The 12,253-nt window shown below is 39.7% G+C and overlaps 4 protein-coding genes across 4 annotated transcripts; all 4 read left to right on the top strand.

Moving 5' to 3' along the window:
- Positions 1 to 377: 377 nt before the first annotated feature.
- LOC125577631 (xanthine dehydrogenase 2-like) lies at positions 378 to 1,753 on the top strand. Its single transcript, XM_048739124.1, has 3 exons — positions 378 to 642; positions 838 to 1,077; positions 1,148 to 1,753. The coding sequence occupies exons 1-3, from the start codon at positions 472 to 474 to the stop codon at positions 1,196 to 1,198; spliced, it is 462 nt and encodes a 153-aa protein (XP_048595081.1). The 5' UTR covers positions 378 to 471; the 3' UTR covers positions 1,199 to 1,753.
- A 695-nt stretch (positions 1,754 to 2,448) lies between these two features.
- LOC125577958 lies at positions 2,449 to 8,738 on the top strand. Its single transcript, XM_048740172.1, has 2 exons — positions 2,449 to 3,729; positions 6,089 to 8,738. The coding sequence occupies exons 1-2, from the start codon at positions 2,782 to 2,784 to the stop codon at positions 8,120 to 8,122; spliced, it is 2,982 nt and encodes a 993-aa protein (XP_048596129.1). The 5' UTR covers positions 2,449 to 2,781; the 3' UTR covers positions 8,123 to 8,738.
- Positions 8,739 to 8,978: 240 nt separating this feature from the next.
- LOC125577630 lies at positions 8,979 to 11,368 on the top strand. Its single transcript, XM_048739122.1, has one exon. The coding sequence runs from the start codon at positions 9,184 to 9,186 to the stop codon at positions 11,155 to 11,157; it is 1,974 nt and encodes a 657-aa protein (XP_048595079.1). The 5' UTR covers positions 8,979 to 9,183; the 3' UTR covers positions 11,158 to 11,368.
- Positions 11,369 to 11,539: 171 nt separating this feature from the next.
- Positions 11,540 to 12,055, top strand: LOC111200824 (xanthine dehydrogenase 2-like). The gene is made up of 2 exons (XM_022692208.2): positions 11,540 to 11,728; positions 11,792 to 12,055. The coding sequence occupies exons 1-2, from the start codon at positions 11,540 to 11,542 to the stop codon at positions 12,053 to 12,055; spliced, it is 453 nt and encodes a 150-aa protein (XP_022547929.2).
- The last annotated feature ends 198 nt before the right edge of the window (positions 12,056 to 12,253 follow it).

Here is a 12,253-nt window from a genome sequence, read left to right as displayed (position 1 = left end):
CTTAAGAAAGAGAGAACTATTTGGATCCCTTCAAGTTTGGCAAGAGACTTAGCGAAAGTTATAGGAATCATGAAGCAGGCAATAATTAAGAATAAGAAGATTGTTCAGCAGATAATAAGATTTCAATTGATGACTCGAAATCCAAACTTTCACCTGGTTTTGCTGGTCTGTTTCTTGCCAAAGACGTTCCAGCAGATAATAAGATTGGACCTGTTGTTGCCGATGAAGAACTATTTGCTACAGACGTGGTCACGTGTGTGGGACAAGTAAGACTCACTTTTCACTTTCTTTCTTAGCTTTTCATTAAACGGCATGTGATTCTTGCAGGTCATTGGTGTGGTTGTTGCGGATACACATGAGAATGCAAAAGCTGCAGCATGAAAAGTTGAAGTTGAGTATGAAGAGTTACCAGCAATATTATCAATCAAGGAGGCTATTGCCGCTGAAAGTTTTCATCCAAATACAGAGAAAATGCTAAGGAAAGGAGATGTAGAGCTATGCTTTCAGTCAGGTCAGTGCGATAAGATAATAGAAGGAGAGGTTCAAATGGGCAGCCAGGAACACTTCTACATGGAGCCTCATGGTAGTTTGGTTTGGACAAGTGATGGAGGCAATGAAGTTCATATGATCTCATCCACTCAAGTAAGCATACTATTTAGCTTCTTCTTTTTCTTTCAGCAACCCATTTAAACTAGATCAAGTGTTGGTCAGGCAAGCCGACTATTTAGCATTTATATCATCTAAAATCTCATTGGTTCCACTCTATGACCAGTAGATATTAACTAACTATGATTTTAAATCAATAATGTTTGTTCTGCTTGATTTAAATATATGTAGGATCCTCATAGGCACCAGCAATATGTTTCACATGTTCTTGGACTTCCAATGTCTAAAGTGGTATGCAAAACCAAAAGAATTGGTGGTGGCTTTGGTGGCAAGGAAACGAGATCAGCCTTCATAGCTGCTGCAGCTTCTGTTCCTTCCTACCTTTTGAACCGACCAGTGAAACTCATACTGGACAGAGATGTGGACATGATGATATCTGGTCACCGTCATAGTTTTGTTGGAAAGTACAAGGTATCATCATCCTCTGTGGTTATTAGATAAAACATTTCCTTTTAAATTGTTACTCTGCTAAAATTTACAGGTTGGGTTTACTAATGATGGGAAAGTATTGGCGTATGACCTTGAAGTCTAGAACAATGGTGGAAACTCTTTGGATCTTTCCGAAGCTGTTCTTGAGATTGCAATGTTTAACTCTGATAATGTCTATGAGATCCCACATGTGAGGATCAGAGGGAACGTTTGCTTTACTAACTATCCTAGCAACACTGCTTTCCTAGGCTTTGGAGGTCCACAAGGAATGCTTATAATTGAAAACTGGATCCAGAGAATCGCAGCTGAACTTGATAGAAGCCCTGAAGAAATGTGTAACTCGCCCATTTTGCATTTGGTGTAGGCCTCGTTGCATGTACCCTATCTACTTCAAGTTCCTTGGAAACTCAGCGGAATACATTTGCTCTATTGATTGCCCTTATATTTTATTGGAGAGTTCTCTAGCGAGATAAATCATTAAAACTGTAATGTAATAAAGTATGCCATGGAGGCAAGATGTTTATACGTTTTAGTTTCTTATATTATTCCTTGGACAAGTTCACTTTTATTATGAGTTGACCTAATGTATTGTATCTTATATCCTTAGGTTTGTTATAACAAAAAAGGCTAGCTGTTTTTTTGTATTTACATTTCGATAGTGCTGAATGTCTTAAAAATAAATGGCATGTGGCCATGTGCTACACAATGAACAACTTGTCTCGTTGACAAAAAAAAAAGAACAACTTGTCTTAGTTACGATCGAGGTTGGTTTCTCATATCTGTACTCATATTTTAATCATTGAAAGAGAATACAGCAACCAGCAGGTTAAGGTGATTGCAGTCAATGCTTTAAATCTCATAGTGACGGTACTATTGTAAACGCTGTGATATTTCGTGAACAAGGTGTTCCAGCAGATAATATGATTGGAACTGCTGTTGCCGACGTAGAACTATTTGCTACAGAAATGGTCACATGTGTGGGACAAGTAAGAGGATTTGAAACGTCAGTTTTCACTTCTTATTTTTTACTATCTTTTTCATAAACCGCATTTGGTAGCAAATGGTTCCCTTTGTACACTCCTGCCACTCCGGAGCGTATCAGGATGGCTTGTTTCAATGAGTTTATTACTTCTCCTTTTGTGAGTTTAGATATCAGCCCTAAGCTTAGTGTTTGAGACTTTTAGTTTCATCAAGAGAGTAAACTTTTACGATCGACATTTCGTGTGACACTAAAATGTAAAATCACAGGGTTCCAGACATAAGCCGTAGCTTCTGTCCCAAGTAAATATAGTTAACTAATGAACAATGATAATTATTTAAATAGTTATCGAATGGCCACCAAAAGTCAGATATGAAAAGTAAATCTATTATTATTTTATAGGAACTCCTTTGCCAGTTGCCACCATCCCTCCCATGTAATGGACAAGTTCTACGTTAGTTGTATTGTCAGGTTCTGTCCTAATAAATGATAGTTAACTAATCAACAATGATAACTATTTTAAAATGTCGACCAAAAAGTCAGATACGAGAAGTAAGTCTATTCATTGTTTTATAAGAAGGCCTTTGAGATTTACGATCTAATCTAGCGTTCAAACTTGATCTTACTTTCAGATTACCCATCTTTTTTTTTGAGATTACCCATCTTCTTCCCTTCTTTCCCTTTATCTCTTCATATACGAGAGCAAAATGGAATCTGAGGGAGTCTCGTTGCCATTTATCCACGAGCATCCTATGAAGCCTTTCAATGATCTGAGGAAAGGTGACTGTTGTCAACGTTTTGTATCGCAGAGTGATGGCTACTATTGCAAAACCTGTGATTTTTTCTTGCACAAGGAATGTGGCGACGAGCTCTCTGAGTTCATCGACCACCCATCTCATCCCAATCACACTCTCCAGCTTCGACATGATAAAGGAGGTAACATATGTGGTTTATGTGGAAGGGGAATCGTGAATCTATGCTATCGTTGTGAGATGTGTGACTTTGACGTGGACCTTGACTGTGCCAAGTACCCACCACCAGATGTTATTGACAATTTCGAGACGCACCGCCACAAGCTCCCACTTTTCAAGGAACACTGTAATTTTAAGTGCACTGCTAAATGCGGGAAGGGTGATTATGATGAGTTTCCATACATATGTGATGAATGCGATGTAGCCTTCCATGTGTATTGTGTATGGCACCCAGAAGCATCAGAGCTAAATTACTCACCAGAGGTAAACCACTCTTACCACTCCTTGCATCCTCTTAAGCTCCTCACTGGTGAACCACCAGAATATTCTGATGGTAAATGTCGTCTTTGCGGAACAGAAATTGGTGAATTTTTTTATCATTGTTCATTTTGTAACTTCACTGTGGATTTGCCTTGTGTTTTAAATCCACCACAAAAATCTCTTGTTGATCCGAAGGCTCATGATCACCAACTCACCCTTCTTCCAAGACTCGATTCTTTTACATGTAATGCTTGCGGTCTAAAGGGAGATCGAAGCCCTTACACATGCTTTGATTGTGGTTTCATGATCCATCAAGACTGTCTTGGCCTTCCGCGTGTCATTAACATCAATCGCCAAAATGTTGTTGCTGATTCCTTAGCTAAAGAAGCTTTATGTATGGTTGAGGGTGTTATGACACTCACCTAACTCTTTGCATGAAATTTAATGAAAGTTGTGTTAATGACACGCTGAGAAATAAGAGCATCAACTTAGGGTACAACATGCATATCCCAAGAATAAAATTGGTAAAGTACCTCTTTCTGCTGCTGGAGACGTTTCAAATAAGTAGACTGTTTTCTGCGGAGCTCCATGGAGAGGCTCTGAAGATCTGTTGCAAGAGAACGCTGTCAAAAAACAGTATGTCAAGTCCATAGGAGATCCCCACTAACACATGTACACAGAACAAACTCAAACCAAATAATAGTTAATTTAAAAGGATAAAAACCACACTTTACTTCATACATTTGCTAACTGATGATACTAACTCTCAACTAGATTGGTAATGGCAACTAGATAGGTCAAGTCCATTGGAGAGCCCTACTAACACATGTAGACAGAACTTTAACCTCAAGCTACAAACTCAAAACATATAATAAACCTAACTGATGATAATGTCAACTAGACCGGTAACGAAAATATTTTCTCATCTGAGATATAGTTTAACCAAAATTCCTCTAGAATCTACATGGCCATACACTCTTTAACCTTAACAAGCTCAAAAAGAAAGAAGTCCAGCAATTACCTGCACATTTTTCCTGAGATTAGATTCTTCTGAAGGCCCTCCTCCTCTAGTAGATAAATTGTGCAACCTCTTCTCTGACTTCCTCAACAAATCGGTGATTTCATGAGTGATCATCTCAACAGCACGTTGATCCCCTTTGTTATCTCCAAAGGTAGGCATTAGAGCCTTTGAATGAGCCTTAACTAGCTCACCCATCTTGTCTCGCACCTTCTGTATATTAAATGTGATCTCCTAAGAATCATCCACCCAAGCTGGTGGCAGACCAATTGTGAACGCATCATCGCTACTGCAAAAAACAACATTCACAAATAACAATAAAGTTTGCATTTTTATTCAAACCAATCAAGAAAGTTTGCACTAATCTTCTGCAGAACCCGTGGAATACAGTCTTGCCGTCTAGAATCCGATTGCTCGCAGCTGATAAGAGCCTTGAACAAGAAGGAACCGATATCGGAGCTTCATGGCATGCTCTCAGACATAGCTAGTCTGAGCTCCTCACCTTCCCTCTCTGTATCTTTTGCTTGGATCCCTAGAAATCAAAATGTTGTGGCCGATTATCTAGCTAAAACAGCTCTTTGTATGGTTGATGCCTTTATGGCTCCCACCTAACTCTCTGGTTTTTAAATTAATGCAAGTTGTGTTCAAAAAAAAAAAAAAAAATTGTATTTTTATTTCAAATCACAGCAAGAAACAATTCAACTGGATCATCAAGAACAAGAACCCAGAAACTACCTTGAAGGACCAGGATCATTGGTGCTCAAAGGAGCATAAGAGGAGTGGTTGGACCGAGCAAAAGAGCCACTAACCATTTCGATCACCGGACCACCGAACGAATCGGATGAAGGAGCGCGCGCGCTCTTACACGCAACTCTGTGTTTCCTGTACACCGTTGTTCGGTTCCTCGTCGCCATCAATAGCCAAATCAAACTTAAACACAAGAGAGATTGATAAAGAATTGTTTTATCATTGTTATTCTTGTAACTTCACCGTGTTCATCTACTTTTTATCAATGTACGTAATGTGACTTCATTATCCATGGAGACTGTTTTTCCTTCCAAGACTATTGTTTGTCCTAATGTTTTCAGCTCTACGTTTTCTACAAGATCTTCCTTTGAGAACGAAGAGCACAGTAACCGTCAGTCTTACATTTAAAATGCTTGGTAGAAATGATATCTCAACAATAAAAGGACCCAAAGTAAAGGTTTGTTATAAAAAAAAGTCTGATTGATATGTTTCATATATTATCCCGGGTTTGAAACTCTGGACTCAATGAATCAGAACATGCTCGAGGAAAGATTTGACGACAATGAACCAGAATTATTTCTCAGCTGATCGTCTATCTAAATAACAAAAGTTATGCATATCCTTCAACTTAGGTCATGGTCATCAAAATAGTTGCAACTATAATGAGAAAAAAATCTGTAAGGCTATCCTGAAAGAGGCAAATGCTGCCAGAACTATAGCTTCTTGAGCGTCCACCATCTTTCTTCGTTACGGTTATGCAGCTGATAAGTGACAATACTACGCATTTGGAGAAAAAACAAAAAGAAAACCAGAAAAGTAAAAGAGAAAACAAAGCGGACAACCCCACCTTAAGCATAGGGAACCTTTTCTTTATCGAAATATGAAAACAAAGAAACTTGAGAGGGGATAATGTTTGAGTGGCCAGAGAAAGAGATATAGCTTTGAGAAAACACACCATTATTCAAGAGATCTATCTCCATTATTCAATCTTTCCTTCTTCTTCTTCATCTTCTTTAGTATAATAGAGAGAGCAAAATGGAATTTGAGGGAGGAGTGTTGTTACCATTGTTTCACGAGCATCCTATGACGCCTTGGAATGATCATCATATGAGGAAAGGTGATTGTTGTGATTGCTTTGAACCTCAGAGTGATGGCTACTATTGTAAACTCTGTGATTTCTTCGTGCACAAGAAGTGTGGCGACGAGCTGTCTGAATTCATCATCGACCACCCATCTCACCCCGATCACACTCTCCGGCTTCAAGAAAAACGAGAAGATCACGTATGCTATATATGTGATAGTAAAATCCAGAATCTATCCTATCGTTGCGAGATGTGTGACTTCCACATGGATCTACACTGTGCCAAGTACCCACCACCAGATGTTATTGAAAATTTTGAGATGCATCCCCACAAGCTCACATTTGTCAAGGAACTGAGCGCCTTCCACTGTTCTGCAAAATGCGGGAAGACTTCTGCATATGCTGCAGGATTTTCTTGTGGATTTTATTACCAATGTAATGAATGTGATGCTGTAGCCTTTCATGTGGAATGTGTATGGCACCCAGCAGCACTAGAGCACTCAACAGAGGTAAACCACCCTTATCACTCCTTGCATCCTCTTAAGCTATTCAAGGGTCCACCACCTGACTATTCTGATGGTAAATGTCGTCTTTGCGGAAGAAAGGTTGATAAAGAATTGTTTTATCATTGTTCTTCTTGTAACTTCACCTTGGATTGGCGTTGTGTTGTGAATCCGCCACCACAATCTCTTTTGAACTTGAAAGCTCATGATCACCAACTCAAGCTTCTTCCAAGACTGCTTTCATTCACATGTAATGCTTGTGGGCTCAAGGGAGATCGAAGCCCTTACATGTGTGTTCAATGTGATTTCATGATCCATCAAGGCTGTCTTGGTCTTCCTCGTGTCATTAACATCAATCGACATGATCACCGTGTTTCTCGTACTTTGCTTCTTGGTGATGGTGCTATGAATTCTGTATGCGAAGTTTGTCACAAGAAGGTGGACTGGACTTGTGGAGGATTTTCTTGTCAGACGTGCCCTAACTATGTTGTTCATTCTAAATGTGCTACCAGATATGATGTTTGGAACATGAAAGAGCTTGAAGGAGTACCTGAAGAAGAAGAAGATATAGAACCATATGTGGTGATAGACGACAACACAATACAACATTTCAGCCACAAAGAGCATTACCTCATATTCAATGAGAATGGTGTTTTGTATGAGGATAAAAAACGATGCAGCGCATGCACCCATCCCATTGGTCTCCAATCCTTTTATGTCTGTATGGATTGTGATTTTTCTCTCCATCAGTGCTGTGCTAAATGTCCTAAAAAGAAAAGGCATGTGTTACACAATGAACGGCTCACTTTAGTCACAAACAAGGAGCTAGAGGTCTTCGATTGTGTTGCTTGCAATCGAACGTCCAATGGATTCATGTACAAGGATCGGTATACGAAGTTGGATGTCTTGTGCGGTTCAGTTTCTGAGCCATTTGAACGTCATCACCACCATCCCTTATATTACACTTTCGTATTATCTGACAATTCCATTGAAGAGACGGGAATATGCAATGGTTGCAACAATAAGGAATATCGTCTACTCAAGTGCATTGAAGATGATTGTGGATTTGTAATATGCTTCAAATGTGCCACTCTACCACAAGTGGTAAAGCACAGAGTAGATGATCATCCTCTCTCACTATGCTATGTGGAAGAAGAAGAGGCAAGTGGTAAATACTGGTGTGACATCTGTGAGAGAGAAACCGATCCAAAGAAATGGTTCTACACGTGTAAAGATCACTTGGCTAGTTTGCATACAAAATGTGTGCTCGGAGACACTGCAGGACTCATGCCAAGAAGCGTACCACAGTTGTTGGGCATACCGCATGAGGTGGTGCTGAATAATAGTGTAACTCGCCCATTTTGCATTCGGTGCAAGTCTCGTTGCATGTACCCTATCTACCTCAAGGTGCTTGGGTCCCCAGATATATGCTTTTGCTCTGTTGAGTGCTCTCTTGTTTACGTTTGATATGGGAAGAGGTAGAGCGAAATGAACAATCATAACTACAAAGTGTAATAAATATTAATAAGCCATGGAGGCAAAGCATAGGTTGATGACTATATTCTCTCACTATGCTATGGAGAAAAGGAAAATGGCAAATACTGGTGTGACATTTGGTAAGAAAGATACCATCATACCAATCCAAAGAACTGGTTCTACACGTGTGTGCTCGGAGACACTAGGTGGCTCATGCCAGGGAACACGCTGAAGTATTTTGGCATACCATTTGAGGTACATCACGTCCATTTTTGGCATACCATTGCAATACGCTATCATCTTAAAGGTCTGGTACATACATTTGCTCTGTGAGATGAATTAACAAGCTTCTCTTTGGGGTCCATGCTATAATCAACCTCTCTCACAATTTCAAGAGTAATCTGCAATAGTAACTAAGGTTGAAAAAGATTATAAGCATTTTGATTAGACAAGCGGAAGCGAGTATACAAGTTTGTAATCTACTTTTTATCAATGTACGTAATGTGACTTCATTATCCATGGAAATATTTGAAACAGCTGAAACGATGTCTATATAATGATACATCCAAGAAAGACAGTGACGACAATGAACCAGAATTATTTCTCAGCTGATCGTCTATCTAAATAACAAAAGTGATGCATATCCTTCAACTTAGGTCATGGTCATCAAAATAGTTGCAACTATAATGAGAAAAAAATCTGAAAGAGGCAAATGCTGCCAGAACTATAGCTTCTTGAGCGTCCACCATCTTTCTTCGTTACGGTTATGCAGCTGATAAGTGACAATACTACGCATTTGGAGAAAAAGCAAAAAGAAAACCAGAAAAGTAAAAGAGAAAACAAAGCGGACAACCCCACCTTAAGCATAGGGAACCTTTTCTTTATCGAAATATGAAAACAAAGAAACTTGAGAGGGGATAATGTTTGAGTGGCCAGAGAAAGAGATGTCCACACTGTTCAACCTCATGACTTCTTCTTTTTCTTAATACACGTATTCAACCCCTTCCTCTTTCTTCATCTTCTTTAGTATACGAGAGAGAGAGAGAGAGCAAATGGAATCTGAGGGAGTGTGGTTACCATTTCACGAGCATCCTATGATGCCTTGGAATGATCTGAGGAGAGGTGATTGTTGTGGGAGATATGAATCACAGAGTGACGGCTACTTTTGTAAACTCTGTGTCTTTTTCGTCCACAAGAAATGTGGCAACGAAGAGATCTCTGAATTCATCGACCACCCATCTCACCCCGGGCACACTCTCGAGCTTCAACATGAATCAAGTAACAGATGTGATTTTTGTCGTTGGAAAATCTCAAAGCTATTCTACCGTTGTGACATGTGTGACTTTGACTTGGATCTACACTGTGCCAAGCAACAACCACCAAATGTTATTGACAATTTTGAGACCCATCCCCACAAGCTCATACTTCTCAAGAAAGGGACTAAGTTCGACTGTTCTGCTAAATGCGGGAAGGCTAGTGGTGGACTTCCTTACAAATGTGATGAATGCGATGTATCCTTCCACGTGGATTGTGTATGGCACCCAGCAACAAAGCTAAATTACTCACCAGAGGTAAACCACCCTTACCACTCCTTGCATCCTCTTAAGCTCCTCACAGGTCCACCACCGGACTATTCTGATGGTAAATGTCGTCTTTGCGGAACAGAGATTGGTGAATATTTTTATCATTGTTCTTCTTGTAACTTCACTGTGGATTTCCATTGTGTTCTTAATCCACCACAAAAATCTCTTGTTGATCCGAAAGTGCATGATCACCAACTCACCCTTCTTCCAAGACTCGATTCTTTTACTTGTAATGCTTGTGGTCTAAAGGGAGATCGAAGCCCTTACGCATGTTTTGATTGTGGTTTCATGATCCATCAAGATTGTCTTGGCCTTCCACGTGTCATCAACATCAACCGGCATGATCACCGTGTTTCTCGTACTTCCGTTCTTGGTGACGCTGCTATGAATTCTGTGTGCGGAGTTTGTCGCAAGAAGGTGGATTGGACTTGTGGTGGGTTTTTGTGTAAGAGGTGTCCTGGCTATGTCGTTCATTCTAAATGTGCTACCAGAAAAGATGTGTGGAATGGGGAAGAACTAGAAGGAGTACCTGAAGAAGAAGAAGATACAGAACCATATGTGGTGATAGATGAAAACACTATACATCATTTCAGTCACGAAGAGCATCACCTAAGACGAATCCATGGGAATGGTATTATGTATGAGGAGAACAAAAGATGCAGCGCATGCACCCATCCCATCGGTCTCCAATCCTTTTATGACTGTATGGATTGTGATTTTTCTCTACATCAGAATTGTGCTGAATGTCCTAAAAGGAGACGACATGTACTACACAATGAACGGCTCACTTTAGTTACAAACAAGGACCTAGAAGTCTTCAGTTGTGATGCTTGCTATCAAAGGTCCAACGGTTTCATGTACAAGGATGAAGATAAGGAGTTTGATGTCTTGTGCGGTTCAATTTCTGAGCCATTTTTCCATCCAAGTCATCCCCAACATCCCTTATATTACATTCCAACAGAAGAAGTAGAAATATGCAATGGTTGCAACTTGAAGGAATCACATGTCCTCAGGTGCATTGAAGGTGATTGTGGATTTGCATTGGGATTCAAATGCGCCACTCTACCACAAGTGGTGAAGAATAGAGTAGACGATCATCCTCTCTCACTGTGCTATGGCGAAGAAGAGGAGGCAAGTGGTAAATATTGGTGTGACATCTGCGAGAAAGAAACCGATTCAAAGGAATGGTTCTACACTTGTAAAGATCAGCGGGCTAGTTTGCATACAAGGTGTGTGCTCGGAGACTCGACAGGGCTCATGCCAAGAAGTTTAGCAAAGATTTGGGGCAAATCGTGTGAGGTGGGGCTCAATGATAGTGTAACTCGTCCGTTTTGCAAGGGGCGGTGTAAGGATCGTTGCAAGTACCCTATCTACTTCAAGTTGCTTGGAAGAACCTCAGAGACATACCTTTGCTCCGTTTCTTGCACATATTGGTTTCGTTGATGAGGAAAGATGTTTTATTCGTTCAAGTTTCTTATATTCTTCCTTGGACAAGTTCACTTCCATTATGAATTTGATGATCTCTATCGAACTTATTTTTATTTTATTTTAAAAAGGTGAGCTGGTTTCTTATAAATTTATAGGTAACAGATTCTTGAGTATTTAAAGAACAATCACTGTGAATCATAGTGTAACCGAGTGTTGTTGTCCTACACATCACCATTCTTTGTGTTATCTCTGCCTATTCAAACATGGAAGAAAGATGTATCTCTCTTCTCTTGGGTAGAAAATGATTGCTTATCAAAGCATTTTTCAGTAAACTATTATAGAAGGAAATCGTGAAATCAAAGCAGAATATACTGATGCCCCAGTGCCTCCTAATACGATGCATGCTGCCTTAGTGCTAAGCAAAATGCCACATGCTCGCATATTTTCAATATACTCGAAATCCAAATCTTCACGTGGTTTTGCTGGTATGTTTCTTGCCAAATACGGTCCAGCAGATAATAAGATTGGACCTGTGGTAGCTGATGAAGAATTATTTGCTACAGATGTGGTCACATGTGTGGGACAAGTAAGAAGACTTGAAACTTTTTATTTCTTAGATTATCGCTAAACTGTGTCTGGATTTTTTCAGGTCATTGGTGTGGTTGTTGCGGATACACATGAAAATGCTATATTACCAGCAATATTATCAATCAAGGAGGCTATTGCTGCTAAAAGTTTCCACCCAAACACAGAGAAAATGCTAAGGAAAGGAGATGTAGAGCTATGCTTTCAGTCAGGTCAGTGCGATAGGATAATAAAAGGAGAGGTTCAAATGGGCAGCCAGGAACACTTTTACATGGAGCCCATGGTAGTTTGGTCTGGACAAGTGATGGTGGCAACGAAGTTCATATGATTTCATCCACTCAAGTAACCATAATATTTAGTATTTACAACATCATCTAAAATGTTATTGTTATCACTCTACAACAAGTTGATAGCCCTAAGGTCTCTATAGGTTATAATGTTATATCAACTAATTATGATTTTAAATGAAAAATGTTTTTTTTTTCTGCTTGATTTAAATATATGTAGGATCCTCATAGGCACCAGC

Source organism: Brassica napus, chromosome A9 (assembly GCF_020379485.1).
Source record: "Brassica napus cultivar Da-Ae chromosome A9, Da-Ae, whole genome shotgun sequence".
In the NCBI taxonomy this organism is placed as follows: Eukaryota; Viridiplantae; Streptophyta; class Magnoliopsida; order Brassicales; family Brassicaceae; genus Brassica; species Brassica napus.
Note: the sequence above shows the minus strand (reverse complement) of the source record. Positions and strands in the feature narration are given on the sequence as shown.

Bases quoted from the DNA above. Each gene is read 5' to 3' on its own strand.
- LOC125577958 (XM_048740172.1), top strand. From the start codon at position 2,782: ATGGAATCTGAGGGAGTCTCGTTGCCATTTATCCACGAGCATCCTATG. The intron at 3,730-6,088 runs TAACTCTTTGCA...CATCTTCTTTAG, and splicing joins AGGGTGTTATGACACTCACC to TATAATAGAGAGAGCAAAAT.
- LOC125577631 (XM_048739124.1), top strand. From the start codon at position 472: ATGCTAAGGAAAGGAGATGTAGAGCTATGCTTTCAGTCAGGTCAGTGC. The intron at 643-837 runs GTAAGCATACTA...AAATATATGTAG, and splicing joins ATATGATCTCATCCACTCAA to GATCCTCATAGGCACCAGCA. The intron at 1,078-1,147 runs GTATCATCATCC...TAAAATTTACAG, and splicing joins GTTTTGTTGGAAAGTACAAG to GTTGGGTTTACTAATGATGG.
- LOC111200824 (XM_022692208.2), top strand. From the start codon at position 11,540: ATGCATGCTGCCTTAGTGCTAAGCAAAATGCCACATGCTCGCATATTT. The intron at 11,729-11,791 runs GTAAGAAGACTT...GGATTTTTTCAG, and splicing joins TGGTCACATGTGTGGGACAA to GTCATTGGTGTGGTTGTTGC.
- LOC125577630 (XM_048739122.1), top strand. From the start codon at position 9,184: ATGGAATCTGAGGGAGTGTGGTTACCATTTCACGAGCATCCTATGATG.